The 17,852-nt window shown below is 41.5% G+C and overlaps 1 protein-coding gene across 1 annotated transcript in view; it reads right to left on the reverse strand.

Moving 5' to 3' along the window:
* The window catches only part of LOC123774536 (insulin receptor-related protein), an 879,124-nt gene that overhangs the window by 205,632 nt on the left and 655,640 nt on the right, over positions 1-17,852 (reverse strand). The window contains exons 15-17 of the mRNA XM_069303789.1: positions 16,859-17,117; positions 14,565-14,977; positions 14,020-14,229 (exon numbers count right to left, since the gene is read on the reverse strand). Of these exons, the coding sequence (XP_069159890.1) occupies positions 14,020-14,229; positions 14,565-14,977; positions 16,859-17,117 (882 nt within the window). The remainder of the gene's footprint in view (positions 1-14,019; positions 14,230-14,564; positions 14,978-16,858; positions 17,118-17,852) is intronic.

Consider the following 17,852-nt stretch of genomic DNA (forward strand, 5'->3'; position numbering starts at 1 on the left):
TTGTCAGTAGAAACGTTATCCCTACAGACAAAAATCAGAAGATACAACTGACGATTTACTATAAAACCAGAAAAACGGCCAGCCTACTCATGAGAAACTCTCCAGACACAAAACAAAACGCTTTAAAAGAGACCAACATCGTCTATGCCTTCAAATGCCCTCTTGGGGACTGTAAGCCTCAAAAAAACCAGTATATAGGCAAGACAACAACATCTCTTTCCAGGCGTTTAACGATGCATAAGCAACAGGGCTCCATTAAGGAACATATAATCTCTTCCCACAAACAAACCATCACCAGAGAAATCTTAGCAAACAACACAGAAATCATCGATAGATACAGCGATAGCAGGCGGCTTGACGTCTGTGAGGCACTACATATCAAGAAGTCAACACCAGCAATCAACAGCCAATTAATGCACAACTATATTCTACCCACTTCAAGACTCCGCTCCAATATAGAAGCATCAAGAAATATGGACCAATAGGCTTTCTACAATTACTTCCATTCAATACCCATTGTTTCGTGTTCTGTCTTGTGTTTGAATTTAATACCCATTTAATACCCATTGTTGAAAGTTCGTTTTCACCTCATCCACCTCACCCAAATGTAGATATAAACTCGAAGATGTGCAAAACTCTGTTCAGTTTCAGTTGTGTGTTTGTAAACTAAAGTCTTTGAAAATGCAATAAGTTTTACGAAACGCGCTCAAGTGTCGCGTCAAACTAGAAATAAAAATGAATTTTGGAGAATTGATCTTTGAATTATCATCAACAGTGAAAAGAAACGTAAGAAAGATAGAGAAAATTCGTGTTAGAATTATTAATCTTACTTTTTCGGTCATATTTAATAATATATATATATATATATTTATATATATATATATATATATATATATATATATATATATATATATAGTATATATATGTATACTATATATATATAGTATATATATATATATATATATATATATATATATAGTATATATACTATATATATATATATATATATATATATATATATATATATATATATATATATATATATATATATATATATATATATATATATATAAGTATATATATATATATATATATATATATATATATATATATATATATATATATATATAAGTATATATATATATATATATATATATATATATATATATATATATATATATATATATATATATATATAAGTATATATATATATATATATATATATATATATATATATATATATATATATATATATATATATATATATATATATATATATATATATATATATATATTATTATTAAATATGACCGAAAAAGTAAGATTAATAATTCAAACACGAATTTTCTCAATCTTTCGTACATTTCTTTTCACTGTTGGAGGTAAATCAAAAATCAATTCTCCAAAATTCATTTTTATTTCTAGTCTGACGCGACACAAGCGCGTTTCGTAAAACTTATTACATTTTCAAAGACTTTAGTTTACAAATACACAACTGAATAGAACTTACGCATCTCCGACTTTGTTTATATCTGCATTTGAGAGAGGTGGATGGGGTGAGGTGGAATTAATAGGGTATTAATTTCATCAACACAAGACAGAACAAGAGGTGGCATTAATAGGGTATTAATTTCATCAACACAAGACAGAACACGAAACAATGGGTATTGAATATAAGTGATTGTAGAAAGCCTATTGGTCCATATTTCTTGATGCTTCTATATTGGAGCGGAGTCTTGAGGTGGGTAGAATATTGTTGTGCATTAATTGGCTGTTGATTGCTGGTGTTGACTTCTTGATGTGTAGTGCCTCGCAAACGTCAAGCCGCCTGCTATCGCTGTATCTATCGATGATTTCTGTGTTGTTTACTAGGATTTCTCTGGCGATGGTTTGGTTGTGGGAAGAGATTATATGTTCCTTAATGGAGCCCTGTTGCTTATGCATCGTTAAACGCCTAGAAAGAGATGTTGTTGTCTTGCCTATATACTGGGTTTTTTGGAGCTTACAGTCCCCAAGAGGGCATTTGAAGGCATAGACGACGTTAGTCTCTTTTAAAGCGTTCTGTTTTGTGTCTGGAGAGTTTCTCATGAGTAGGCTGGCCGTTTTTCTGGTTTTATAGTAAATCGTCAGTTGTATCCTCTGATTTTTGTCTGTAGGGATAACGTTTCTATTAACAATATCTTTCAGGACCCTTTCCTCCGTTTTATGAGCTGTGGAAAAGAAGTTCCTGTAAAATAGTCTAATAGGGGGTATAGGTGTTGTGTTAGTTGTCTCTTCAGAGGTTGCATGGCGTTTCACTTTCCTTCTTATGATGTCTTCGACATCATAAGAAGTTTCATTGTTAATACTGTGTTTTGCGTGTCTTCCCTTAATTTACCACAGACAACAGCCAAGCAGTCGATTTTTTTTTCTAAAATGTGATAGGCATTGACACCAGCCATTAGGAGGACTGCCGAACACATACACTTCTACACTTTCCCGTCATTTTTATGGGGGCCTGCCCAAGGAGCTTCACTCAGGTACTAGTACCAGAACATCAATTTGTGGTAAGTGTACTTGGCTTTGATACAGTTGGTTTTTAATATTTTCATTACTTTTAATATTTATATGGTGCTGTGTATTTTGTGCATTCCGAGGGTAGCATATTGTGAGTGTTGGATAACTTTGGATTACGTGGTGACTGTAGGCCTCAGTCATTCTCTTAATTGGTCATCTCTCCCTTAGTGTTATTACTCGTGTATTCCACCTTTTTTGTCCCTAGGATATTTCTCACATTCCGGCAGATCATCATTTTGGTACCCTGGTACTTTGATTTGTCTTCGGGTCAAAGCACCCTATCTTCTGCAATCCGACCGAAGGAGGATAAGAGGGCCATAGTTCCTCTAGCACGGACTAAGTTGCTGAGTTGGGACCTCAGCAGCAGTTCTCGTCACCAGTTGACATTCGCACCCCAACACGTCAGTCAGAGATGATGATATTTACTTAGGTAGGGAATTAGCTTTCTTTTTTCAGAGCACAAAGATCGCTAATTCTGTAAGTATCATATTTCATTTAGTGGGAAAACCCCTTGCTTCTGTCCTATAGAGACTCGGCAAGGTATGCCTACATTCTTGGACTACCTTATTCACTTTTGAAACAATTAAATGTTTCATTTGTTTTAGAAACTATCGGTTTCATTTATTTAGTAGGATTTTCTTGCCCTTATTCTCTTACATTGAGTACCGGGTACAAGATTTCCTGCGATTTTGATTGACTAATCATTTACCATACTAAGATTAACGTTAATTGTTAAATATTAAATTACCACAGGATAGTTACCAGTTGCCACGTCATCCTGTTACTGACACTTACATTATCGCAAGTATATTCATTGTACATTTATGTGCTATTTTTCACCATGTTTCGTCTCCTAGCTTTTCGTAATGATCCGGCAAGTGAAGTAGGGAATTTAAGTCGTGCCAAGAGGACCGCATTACAAACTCTTACACACGAGTATCACCTAGATTTTTCCCATGGAGCCAACAAAAATGACTTGCATAATCTTATCTTGGATTACCTCTTAGATGAAGGAATGATAGACTCTGAAGCTCACGAAAACTATTATATTACAGATAAACATGCTCTGGCAGCTATGAAGCTAAAACTCGAACTTGCAAAGATCGAGCGGGAACAACAAAAAGAAGCCCTCAACAACAAAAAGAAGCCCTCCAGATAAAGAAGGAAGAGGCTGCCCTCAGGAAAGAAGAAAGGGAACAAGAGGCTGCCTTACTCCGTGAGAGGGAGAGGGAGCAGCTTGAAGCAAGAAAACGTGACCTAGAGATGCAACGGGAGTACAGTAAACAGCAAGCTGATCGTGCTCTCGAATATCGTCGACAAGAACTCGCGTTGGAAACTACACACCACACTCAGCGCCAACAAGCTACAGCTAGTCTTCCCGTAAGTTTCAATGTCTCCCATGCAAGTAAGTTAATGCCACCATTCGTTGAGACAGAGATAGACGTGTTTTTCACCACTTTTGAGACCCTAGCTAAAAAAACTTAGCTGGCCTGCAGATCAATGGTCTACCCTTCTCAGAGTGCATCTTACAGGTAGAGCTGCAGTTACACTCAGTACCTTAGCGTCTGAGAATGACTACCAGACCCTGAAGCAAGCAGTGTTGGACGCCTACCTTCTCTCCACCGAAAGCTACAGACGAAAATTCCGTGATTATTTAAAGGCAAGTACCACCACCTTTTTAGAATTTGCCAATACAAAGAAAAGATATTTCATGAAATGGCTGGAAGCAGCACATGTCTCTACATTTTCAGAACTCGTCAACCTCATTCTAGTTGAATAATTCTTTAGACGTGTTTCCCCTTCCATCCGTTTATATTTAGCAGACAAAGAAGAAACCGAATACATCAGATGTGCGAAGTCGGCTGACACCTACAGCCTCATCCCCCGGCTAACACCAGATCCACCTTCCAGTAAGAAGTCTTGGTATAGTTATGATAAAGTGAGTACCGATCAAGCGAGCTCTCAATTGTATTGTAAGTATTGCAAACTCTATGGACATACCATGGATAAATGTGGAAAAGCTCAATACAAAGGCAATGAAACTCTTAAATCCAAACAGACTCCTCCTAAATCCGGTAAGCCTGTGATGAATGTTGGTGTTCCTGTTAATGATCTTTCTCTCTTCAGCAAACACCTGTATCCTGGAACTGTCTCTGCCAGCAGTACAGATTCGGAGGGACGTTTCAAATTGAAGATCTTGAGGGACACAATGGTTCTTCAGTCAATAATATTGAAATCGGCTGTGCCTAACGTCACCTACACCAGGGAAAACGTCCTTATCACTGACCTCACTGCTACCACTCCGTATCCACTCGCCAGAGTCCACCTGGATTGTCCTTTCGTGACCGGTGAAGTCCAAGTCACCATCAGGGAAAAGCCTTTTCCGATGTCTGGAGTGCAACTTCTCCTGGGCAATGACTTGGCAGAAGATCTGCAACCTTCCAACCTGATCATCATGGACAAACCCCAGGTGTGTAACTCTGTAGTGGACAATCCCATCTTTAAGTATGTTCCAGCAGAGGTCCAAGAAAGTGAAGTTTCTCCTCCGGTTTTGGTGACCACCCGTGCACAAGCTGCACGCCCGCAACCAGCTGACTCTACTGCAACCGCTGTCCCTCAAGACCATCAGAATCTACCACCGAATCTTACTAGTTTGGAGTTCCGTAAGTTACAGAGGGAAGATCCATCATTAACACCATTATTCTTCCAGGCTGAGACTCAATCTGACAGTACCCCTGGGTTCTTCCTAGAGAATCAGTTGCTCTACCGCAGATACAGACCCAGTAAGCTGAAGGAGGATGACGATTGGGCAAATGTCGAACAACTAGTGGTTCCCACCAGCCTACGGCCCGATATTCTACACCTGGCCCACGGAGCACTTTCTCACTATGGTTTTAACAAAACCTACCACGGAATCAGACAAGACTACTACTGGCCAGGTATGGTTAAAGACGTCAAAAGTTACGTGCAACAGTGTCATACATGTCAGATGGCAGGTAAACCTAACATCTCTATTCCCAAGGCTCCATTGACTCCTATCCAGGTGCCTGCGGAACCTTTCCACAGACTCATCATAGACTGTGTTGGTCCTTATCCCCGGACCAGTTCTGGCAATGCCTATATACTAACTATCCTGTGTCCTACCACCAGATTCCTCATAGCAGTTCCAGTAAAGAACATTACGGCTGCTACTGTGGTGAAGCAACTATTGAAGATCTTCACCCAGTATGGATTTCCAAGAGAGGTTCAAAGTGACTGTGGCACCAACTTCACCAGTGATCTCTTCAAGAAGACACTGGAAGAGTTCAACATCACACAGGTATTGTCCAGCCCCTATCATCCTGCTTCACAGGGTTCTCTTGAACGTAGTCATCAGACTATTAAAGCACTCCTAAAGAAATTTTGCAATGAAACCTTGAAGGACTGGGACAAACAACTTGACCTCATTATGTGCATTTTTAGAAGTCTCCCCAATGAGTCTCTAGGAGTATCTCCTTATGAGATGCTCTACGGACGTAAGTGCCGTACTCCTCTCAAAGCTTTTAAAGACTCTTTACGTAATGCCACCTTCAGTGACCCTCAGAATGTGCCCCAGTTTCTTCAAAACTTAAAGCACCTTCTAGCGAGAGTATGTAAATTTGCTAATGACAACCTATTGAAAGCTCAGGAGAGGATGAAGACTCGTTCTGACCAATGCAGCAAAATAAGGAAATTTAAACCAGGAGACTTCGTGTTGGCATATTTTCCTATCCCAGGTTCTCCTTTGCAAAACAAGTTTTCATGACCCTACCGCATCAAGGAGTGCAGAAACAACCACAACTACGTTCTTGAGACTCCAGATTGGCGGCGGAAGACCCAGTTGTGCCACGTCAACCTCCTGAAGCAGTATCAAGGTACTCCCCCCACTGTGTTGGTATCATTATCCACATTTAAAGGTCCATACTTCCACAGTGAGACCTTCCCTGCTTCTCCTCCTGAAAGCACTAACACTGAGTCAGTGCCTTCCAACTCAGAAATCCTAACTGATCTTCATACCTATTTGCAGGACAGTAATAGTGCTCCTCTCATCAGAATCTTCAAGGAACATCAGAAGTTGTTCAGAGATGATCCACAGGAGTGTAATGTGGTTCAGCACGACATCCAGCTACTCCCTGACACCCGGCCGATTCGTCAACCTTTCTACCGAATCAGCCTGAGCAAAAAGGAAGTTATGCATGCTGAAGTACAGTACCTCCTGGATCATGGGCTGGCCACCCCTTGTGAGTCCCCATGGGCCTCACCCTGCATCTTGGTGCCGAAACCGCACGGTAAAGTGAGGCTGTGTACCGACTACAGGAAATTGAATCTTGTGACTGTCAAGGATGCTTACCCATTACCTAGAATAGATGACATCCTTGATGCCATTGGTAATGCTCGGTATTTATCCAAACTAGACTTACTCAAGGGATACTACCAAGTATGTTTGACTGAGCGAGCTAAGGAAATATCTGCCTTTACCACTCCTTTTGGCCTTTACAGATATGAACGCCTTCCATTTGGACTATGTAATGGCCCGGCCACCTTCCAGCGAGCTGTCAACCGCGTCATCCAGGGCTTAGATCACACCTACGCCTACTTGGATGATATCGTTTTGGCAACTAACACCTGGAACGAACATCTGCTCCAGCTGCTACAATTGTTCGCCAAGCTCCTGACAGCTGGCCTCACCATCAACTTGGGCAAGTCCACCTTTGCTAAAGGTAAAGTGCGTTATCTTGGTCATGTGATAGGGAGTGGCAGCCTAGCTCCGTTAAACATACACACTCAAGCCATCCAGCATTACCAACAGCCTACCATCAGGAGGCAGCTCCAGTGCTTCCTTGGTCTTGCCTCCTACTACCGTAGGTTTGTGAAGAATTTTAGTACGGTAGTGACACCATTGATCACTTTAACCAGCCCCAAGTAACGGTATCATTGGACCATTCAACAAACCCTTTTGAACAACTTAAATCTCTGCTCTGTTCTAATCCCATTCTCGCCTCGCCAGATATCACGAAGCCTTTCATCCTCCATGTCGACGCCAGTGGTACCGGCATCGGAGACATCCTGATGCAACAACGAGGCGAGGTTCTACCTGCTAGCTACTACAGCTACAAGTTAAAACCTCACCAGAAGAACTACAGCACTATCGAAAAAGAACTTCTCTCCATCGTCCTGAACTTACAGCACTTTGCATCATACCTACAAGGTGCTCGGTCTACCACCATCTACTCGGACCACAATCCGCTACACTTCTTGCAGCAAGCCCAATTCACCAATCAACGACTTCTACAATGGGCTTTGTATCTGCAGAATTTCAACCTGGAGATCTTCTACATCAAGGGTTCTGACAACATCGTAGCAGACGCCCTCTCCAGAGTCTATGAGGTAGAGGCAGCTACACATACCACTCTACCATCAGAAGAAGTAACTTGACCAGTTAGAGCAGGCTATGGGGGGGGGGGAGTTGTGACGGTAATCTCTTTTAAGAGAGATTGAGCCTGCTCTTCCCTACGTAAAGTTACTTATATATATACAACACAAAGATGCTACCTTCAAGATACGTCTACCAGTAGCACAAAACGTTTTGACCAGGAGGCAAACGTACCCTAAACTTCCCCAACTCCTCACTCCCTCCATGTCGGCTCGCCGCCGTCGTCAACCAGCAAACTACCACTCCAGCCTGCCTGCTTCTGATTGGTGACCCGCCGACTGCACACCTGCACCTCTGCACCTCAGCGCCCTCTACCAAGTCGATGTCTGGGCTTGAACCATCCATTGAAGTTAGAATATCCTTGTGCTCTCAAGCTGTGAACAACCAACTGATATACACTCTGTTTATTGGTGGAGGTTCTCAGCCAGCGCTATATTCTCAGCACATGTTTAATCATTTTTCTGTCTTTATTTTATTTGTAGAGTAACGTCACCCTTGTTCTTAATTTTTATGTTATATTTTTTTGACTTGTTTGTTTGCACTGTACATAGCCAAGGAAATTGTCTTATACATAATTTTTAAAGTTAATTAAAGTTTCATTGTTAATACTGTGTTTTGCGTGTCTTCCCTTACTTTACCACAGACAGCAGCCAAGCAGTCGATCTTTTTTTTCTAAAATGTGATAGGCATTGACACCAGTCATTAGGAGAACTGCCTAACACCTACACTTTCCCGTCACAATATATACATATATATATATATATATATATATATATATATATATATATATATATATATATATATATATATATATATAATATTCCTCACGTGTGCCCCATTCTTTGGGGCACACGTGAGGAACACAAATGCGAACAAGCCTGAATGGTCCCCAGGACTATATGCAACTGAAAACTCACACCCCAGAAGTGACTTAACCCAGATTACCATCCAAGTGCCGGCGGGGAAGTGGTTCAAATAGCATCGGCTATCACTTCCTTATGTCCGGTTATGATAGTCAAGCGAATTAAGGCATCCTGTAGTTACCAGTTGCGTTGCTCCTGGGAGTATGGGTTCGAGTTACTTCTGGGGTGAGTTTTCAGTCGCATATAGTCCTGGGGACCATTCAGGCTTGTTTGCATTTGTGTTAATGACGTGTGCCCCAAAGAATGAGGTGATTTGATAAAATGCTATGCCTAAGATTACCATCCGAGTGCCGGCGAGGAAGTGGTTCAAATAGCTTCGGCTATCACTTCCTTTTGTCTGGTCGTGATGGTCAAGCGGATTAAGGCGTCCTGTAGATACCAGTTGCGTTGCTCCTGGGAGTATGGGTTCAAGTCACTTCTGTGGTGTGAGTTTTCAGTTATATATATATATATATATATATATATACACTAGCTATACCCGGCCACACGTTGCTGAGACTCGTCATTGCATGTGCATTGCTGAGCCACAGCAACACTGTCCCCCTGTCCTCCCTACCATTCCCCCCTTCCACATCCCCTCGTCCTCCTAACCATTCCCCACTCCTCCGTCAATTCATCTTTTACACTATTCCCCCCCTCCTCCGTCCCTTCGTCCTCCCCCACTATTCCCCAATCCCCCATCCACACCATTCCCCACTCCCCTGTCCCCTCGTCTTCCCCACTACACCCAACTCCTCTGTCCCTTTGTCCACCCCAACATCCCTCCTCCGCCGTCCCCTAGTCCTCCCTACCTTCTCCCACTAGACTGTCCCTTTGTCCTCCACACCATTCTCCATTTCCCTCTCCCCTCGTCCGCCTCACCATTTCACACTCCCCTGTTCTCTCATTCTCCCCACTATTACCCCATTCCGCGTCCTCTCGTCCTACCCACCATCCTCAACTTCCCTGTCCCCTTGTCCTTCCCATAATTTTCCACTCCTCCGTCCCCTCGTCCCTAACATCCTCCACTCCCCCGTCCCCTCGTCCTGCTTACCATTACCCCTACCCTGTCCCCTCGCCTTCCTCACTCTCGTCCCCTCGTCCTTCCCACCATTCCCTATTCCCGTCCTCTCGTCCTTCGCACCAATCCCCACTCCCTCCTCTGAATCACTCCCAAGTGATCTGATGAACCTATCAGAAAAATGGGAACATCCCATGATCTGATGTTCCCATCACATGAAAAAATAAAAAAATAAACTATACTCACAAAATGAACAGTATGGTAAACAACACAGTTCAATTCCAACGCAATGTCACACAAAATAATTAAATTAAAATGAAAATAAATCGAAATCTATGAGAATTAAATTTATCAATGCAATTTGAAACATTGAAATGGAATCATAACATATTTTGAATAGCATGTGTTGCTATTATCTGCAACAGATGGTGCTGTTTTTTTATAAAAAAATCATGTTTTTACATCACAGGTGTGGCATCTATATAGTAGGTATATAAAAACATGCGCCAATTTGAATGGAACGTTGTGTCAAAATCTCAAAGTAATTGGTGAAGAACTTTCGGAGATTACAGCATGTATTGCTCTTACCTCCAAACTATGGTGCTGTTTTTAAAAAAAAGAATGTTTTTTCCTGTCACAGGTAAGGCATGTATACAGTAGATATATAAAAAAGACTCGCCTATTCGAATGCAACGTTGTGTCAAAATTTCAAAGTAGTCGGTAAAGAGGTTTTGAAGATTTCTCTCACATGAAAAACACATGAAAAATCAGTTTTAAAAAAAAAAAAAAATTCTGTCACAGACGTGACATCTATATATTATGTACGTAAAAACCCGCTCGGATGCGAATGGAACATTGTGTGAAAATGTCAAAGCAGTCGGTGAAGAAATATCGGAGATTAGCGATTTTGAACCAACGTACATTTTAATTTTTATTTATATAGATATATGCTGTTTTGGTTATAATGTATGCCCTATAACACCCAAGGGTAAGCAAATTTAATATCACTCTTTAATCAATGTTATTTTAATCAGTTAATGCTTGTGATTGAATACATGTTGTAGTAGATTTTACTGTGTAATTAGTTGGCAGGTAAATTGAGACTGGTGAAGTTATGCCCAACCAGTTTTATGCACCTACTCCCAAAGCGATATGAAAAGACTCGAAAGCATTCAAAATGAAGCCATGACAATCATTTTTGGAGTTCCAAGAACTGCCAGATCGTTTAATCTACGAAAAAAGTTGTCCCTCCCAATGTTAATAGCAGAATTAAGGAACCGAATGCTAAGCTTGCAATTAGGATAACCAGATATCACATTACAATGATATTGCCAAGAAAAAACTGAGTTCTGTATTACTTACAGGAGGAAACAGGAGCAGCAAAATGGCAACAAAAAAGTCCAACATGATACCACGAGAAATGAGGCTCAAGTATCTTGAGGAAATTTATAAAGAAGCCGGAGATGAACTAGATCAAATCTACACTGATGGGTCATCTAACCCTGTCAGTGGTAGGGCTGGTGCAGCATACACTGTAATTAGGCATAATGCTTTTCAACGCAGAAGGAAGAAAAAGCAGGTATTGAGAACTATGCCTCTTCAATGCAAGCAGAGCTAACGCCATTGTTATGGCGTTAAGATTCCTTGAACGAAACACTAGTGGTGCAGTGATCTGCACTGATTCAAAAGCAGCGCTACAGAGCTGTAGCGAGTAATCATTATACTCGCTCCAGTCTCTCATTATCTTAATGGCATAACTAATTTCCACTAATTACAGAAGTTACAATCCTTTCCCCAATTACAGGTAATACTCTTTTCATCCTGTTGGAGGGAACTATGGTGTAGTCACCACATATAAGCAAGCGATATGAGAATAGCCAACAGTACAATTTCCACAGTCAAGAATGTAGCACTCGGCGTATGCAGTTCTAATCGACCCCAAGACGCTACAGCTTCGACACAGAACAGTCAGCAGACTAGGAGCGCATCGAGCTACAACGCTCTCCCACACAGAGCTCCGCGACTCCGGCCTCACTCACCTCTCTGCTCTGCTCCAAGCTCCGTCTCAACGTCTACGACACTGCTGTATCCAAGACTACTAAATAAATATGAAACCCACTAAACACCGTGTATCTACTCTACACAACAACGTAACATAAGCGTACATTACAAAGCCTTAGTAAAAATCGGGCAGAAAATCTTGCAATAGTCGCTGAAATCAAGATAGCTGTCAGGGGTACTAACAAACCAGGGAAGAGTCGTCAAGTTTCTGTGGATCCCCTCCCATGTTGGAATATGTGGAAATGAACGAGCAGATGTGCTGGCTGCTGAAGGCGCTCGAGGTGACAACACTGAATACTTCATACCCAAGACTCTTCTACAAATTAGAGGTATTGTCAGGCAACATCACCATGACAAGGTAACTGAGGAAAGGAGGATAGAAGAACAAATCAGTGAATCTGTACGATGGTACAACATGCTTGCAGCTAAGAATCCCAATCGTTATGGACGAAGAGGAGGTGGCAGCGGGAGAGAATCAGTAATAGTGAGAATCCTCTAGAATACAAGTATCCGTGGAGATTCGGAATGGAAACAAGAGTTGATCAGCGAAGTTGTAGAATCTGTGATGAGAGTGACAGACACCGCCTTGACCACTATCTACGTGAATGTGAACACCTGAGAAACATTAGAAATATGTACAAATCCACAAGGACCGAGGATTCGAACCTACGTCTGAGAGCATCCCAGACACTGTCTTAATCGACTGAGCTACATGGTCAAAAGAGTTGAAATTAGAAGTTCTACTGAACTTACTTGGATCCTGCAGCCTCTCCGAGACACAAACCAGGGTTTTACACAACTCCCCCATGCACTCGAGCTATGTCAATAGGCCGTTCTACTTCTTCGCTCTTACTTCTTTACACACATAAATCACAATAGCGTGATACATCGAATGAACAAATCCACACGTCCTTGTGGATTTGTTCATTTGATGCATTACGCTATTGTGATTTCTGTGTGTAATTAGAAATATGTGTTGAATAATAAGCTCCACATTGTTTGAGTTAGGGAAACACTATTTGTCAAATATTGATACTGTTCTTAAAAGATTCCCCATTTTGCACCTGCAAGGTAACGTAAAATTGTAAGGGTTGACAGATGTTAATATTCTTGTTTGAGGAGCTGTTCACTTGAGACAGTTAAGCAAGTCCCAGCTGTGTCTGGGTACAAGTGGCAGAATGAACTACCCAGCTGGTTTTCTTTCTATTGGGGAGTGCTGTACATGCTGCTTTGGCGGTATGTCCACTCACAAGATGAGAAGCGCTGCCCAATAAACTCGCCCCTCGGGGCAAAATTTAAATTAAAAAAAAAATAACTAAAGTTGCTCGGGGCCAAGAGACCGTAGACCACGTGTGTGATGCTTGGTCCTGGCTTACATTAGCGACGCCGTTAACCATGTGACCGAATTGAGTCCTGCTTGGCTACCTACAACTTCTACTACTATAACAACTAGGCTGTGACATTTTAATTAACAAACATAACTAGTAGATTTACATAATGTTGATTTAATAAATTTAAATATTCTAGACTTACATCTCATGGATTAATTTTCATGCAGTTGAAATTATAACTCGCAAGAGTGTGAAGGAATTTAATAATTGGTGTAAATTAATTCGATTGAGTCCGATCGCAAATAAATAATTAAGTAATTAATTAATTAATAAATCAAATTAATTAAGCATAAATTACCACTGGTAAGATTTCCCACATATGTTGTTATATGATACCTTGGCACGAGAGTGGTTGTCCTCCGTCTCTGGTGACAACAATGCTCTGGGCTTTATATATCTACAACGCAGATAAGAAGTGAAGAAGACAGGAGAGAGGCCACACATGGCGGGGGTCTCTTGGGAGACGAGACACTTGTCATGCAAGGCAAATGGAAGAGGTGTCAAAGAGGGAAGAGAGATATTGATACCTCACAAGACAGGTGAAAGAGGAAGTGTAACAGATTTGCAACAGAAGACAGATGAGAGATGTGTTATACATGACATGTGAGAGATGTCTCAGAGAATAGGTGTGCTTACCGCTGGGCCTGGTGTAGGCGGCGACGCGGGCGGGGATGGAGGAACACAGCTTACTGACGAAGGGGAGGTGGTCGCGCTGGACCACCAATGGCACTGTGGTGGGCGCCTGGCAGGCAACCACTTCCACCAAGTATAAGGAGTAGTGGTGAAGGTGGTGTAGGCGCACACGGAGCTCCCGGGTCATCCGCACCTGATGGAGCAGCGCTGAGCCTGCGCCAGGAATGGTGATTAGCGATCACTGCGTGGGGAAGGAATGTCTCCAACTGATATCATGCGACGACGGCCGAGTGTGGGGTGACGATGAACGACTGTGAAGTGGCGATGAATGACCAAGTGATGGTAATGACTCTGAAGTGACAATGGCTGTTAAGTGACGATTAACTATTTTGAGGTAGCGATAGATTAATGTGAGTGGAACTGACGTAAGGTGTCGATAAAGGTAAAAAAGAATTGTCAAAGGTAATATGCTCAGTCATATTCCCACACATAACAAGATAAATGTTGGTTATTCAAGTATTTAAGCAGACATGGTAGAGAGGACTGACCGTGTGTGGAGAGTGTACGGTTGTGTTGGGTGAGGTCCTCCTCGTGGGCCTGGTAGTCCGCCTGGATCCCCGCCTGGGTAGGGACCTGGGGCGCCGTCTGGCTCTGGTGGAGAGGGAACTCTTTCATCTGTCTCTGGTAAAAGGAGAAATGATCGTCCTGCCCCACATATAAGGAGAACTCTTCCACTTTGCTATGGTGAAACAGAAGCTCCTCGTCTTCTTCCTGCTGACCCAATAGAAGCCTAGAAAACCCGCTATTTCCGGTTGGATGCAGGATAGCGGAATCTTCTTTCGGTACTCTGATCGCTTCGTTCTTCCGGACAGAGTTCCCGTTGGGCTGCTGGACGTTCCAAAGCTTAGCCTGGAGCTCCTCGTCATTGACGAAGAGGTTCCCACGGGTCGCTCGTTGCGACCTATTGACCGTAAAAGATAGAACAAAGACTAGCTAAAATTGTGGTCGATAGAGGTTATATTGATAAAAATTCCACAAAAGAAAAATTTGACTACACATATACATAATTTGATCAGACCAAATCAATATGAACTATCACAAACATAATGTTGTTCACCTTGGCTTATAAACCACTATTTTAATGAACTAATTAGAAAATATGATATGGCGAATATTTAATTATATTTGACACATTGTGTAATTTTTCCTAACATTGTTATGGAGGCTAATTCCTTATTAGAATTCTTTGCCCCCCAAAAAAAGGTTAATAAGAAAACTAGAGATTGTCTGTCTATCTGCCTCTGCCGGTTCGAGGTTGGAGGCCAGACGGCTGCGGTTAGCCTCATGCAATCTTCTTTGGTGAATTGTGATTGTATGGGTGGTGTCATAGGGTGGGGGGGGGGGGGGTCGACCCTTATGCCCGTCAATAGGATTGGATCCTATTATGATAAAAAACCCTCTTTGAACTCTGGAATTTGGGGTTGTCTATCGGGTATATTCCAACTAAATCCTCGAGCTATCGTCGTTGAATCAATGTGGAAATGTTGATTCAACATCGATAATGCTGATTAAACGTTAATACTGATAGCGTAAATTTTATTAACGATTAAAATTAAATATTAATAATGTTGATTCAACTTTAACATGTTTTGCCCTCTAGGAGAAATAACGCAAGGGAGAACGGAAGGGAGGATGAGATAACTGGTGGAAGGGAGAATAAGAAAATTGGAGGAAGGGAGGGAGAATTGGAGAATGGGAAGAAGGGAGGAAGATTGTGAGGGAGGGAGGGAGGGAGAATGGAAGGGGAGACTGAAGTAGGGAAGGGAAATGGAAAAGAGGGAGAGAGATTGACTGAGACCCGGGCTCCGTCGGGTAACCTCCATTTATAATTCCATATTGTAGTGTCTCTTGCTTAACATATTAATGAACGATTTATACAGGATTGAATAACATTAGCAGGTCTTCAGACGATATTAACATAGGAAAGGAAGAAATGTATTGAGAAGACTCAACATCGATACAAGACAATTTAGGTTGATTACGTTGTATGAATTATTAGCAGAGGCAGTCTAAAGCTGAATAATTTTCGGTTCTGAGTCAAGATAATGATAACAAATATCAGCTGGACAATGCTAAAATTATTATTATTATGCGAAAAAGATCTTAGACATGTATACAAGGAATCTTAGCCCCCCCCCCCAAAAAAAAAAAATCCATGTATAAATATTCAAAATAATTCCAATATGATATTGCAAATCATTTTTAGAAGTGTTAACAATAAAATATCTCATGTTATTCATCAGGTTTACTTTTGCCTTCTTAGGCATCATTTAGTTTGTGAAACTGAGCTTCGGTCACTGTGCTCTGGAACAGACAAACTCATTGGAATATTTACAGAGAAGGATGACAGAATTATTCTGAATAATAAGAAACTTCTCTGGCGAAAAGAGATTAAAAAAGCTATGTTTATATTTTGTAGAGAGGCGAAAATTATGATGAGGGGAGAGGAATGAATAAGTGTACAAATGGATATTAATAGGCTGATAAATAAGTAAACACAAATTGCAATACGAATAATATATACATATTGGATAATTACAGTTTCAGAAAAACTTGGTAAATGCTCATTGTAGAATATGATTGTAAATTTATAGAACAAACTAGCGGAAACATAATAAACGTGGGATTGCTGGATTGGTTCAAGTGTAGGTTAGACCTATAAATTAATGTTTCCAATTTTGTATGTAAATGGGCGCTGCCTCACCTGGACTAACAGGCGTTCTACAGTTTTTTCTGTCCTTATGTTTTGAAGTCCAGCGTAAGTAACACCTTGACTACTCACATCTTAAGATAGACGCTGTCCGTAATGAAATCCTCTAAGCCTATCACCTCCTGGTCGCCACCTGGCCCAGTGTTCTGACAGGCGCAGCAGGAGGGCGCGGGCGTCACCCTGCAGGAGTTGTCGCCCTCCATGACCAGAGGCTCCTCCTCCTCCTCCTCCTCCTGCGTCGCCTCCACTTGCTCCTTGGGCGTTCTCTCTGGCACGGTCGACACGTCATCATCCCAGACGGTAACCAGGTTCTTGTCCACGTAGGCCCTTGCTGAGGAGGCACGGAGGCGTGTCAGTATGCACGGGTGTATATGGGTGTTATACACGTGTGTATATGGGTGCTAGTATACACGTGTGTATATGGGTGCTAGTATACACGTGTATATATGGGTGCTAGTATACACGTGTGTATATGGGTGCTAGTATACACGTGTATATATGGGTGCTAGTATACACGTGTGTATATGGGTGCTAGTATACACGTGTGTATATGGGTGCTAGTATACACGTGTGTATATGGGTGCTAGTATACACGTGTATATATGGGTGCTAGTATACACGTGTATATATGGGTGCTAGTATACACGTGTGTATATGGGTGCTAGTATACACGTGTGTATATGGGTGCTAGTATACACGTGTGTATATGGGTGCTAGTATACACGTGTATATATGGGTGCTAGTATACACGTGTATATATGGGTGCTAGTATACACGTGTGTATATGGGTGCTAGTATACACGTGTGTATATGGGTGCTAGTATACACGTGTATATATGGGTGCTAGTATACACGTGTGTATATTGGTGCTAGTATACCATGTGGATATGGGTGCTAGTATACACGTGTGTATATGGTGCTAGTATACACGTGTGTATATGGGTGCTAGTATACACGTGTGTATATGTGTGCTAGTATACACGTGTGTATATGCGTGCTAGTATACACGTGTATATATGGGTGCTAGTATACACGTGTATATATGGGTGCTAGTATACACGTGTGT

Source organism: Procambarus clarkii, chromosome 51 (assembly GCF_040958095.1).
Source record: "Procambarus clarkii isolate CNS0578487 chromosome 51, FALCON_Pclarkii_2.0, whole genome shotgun sequence".
Taxonomy (NCBI): domain Eukaryota; kingdom Metazoa; phylum Arthropoda; class Malacostraca; order Decapoda; family Cambaridae; genus Procambarus; species Procambarus clarkii.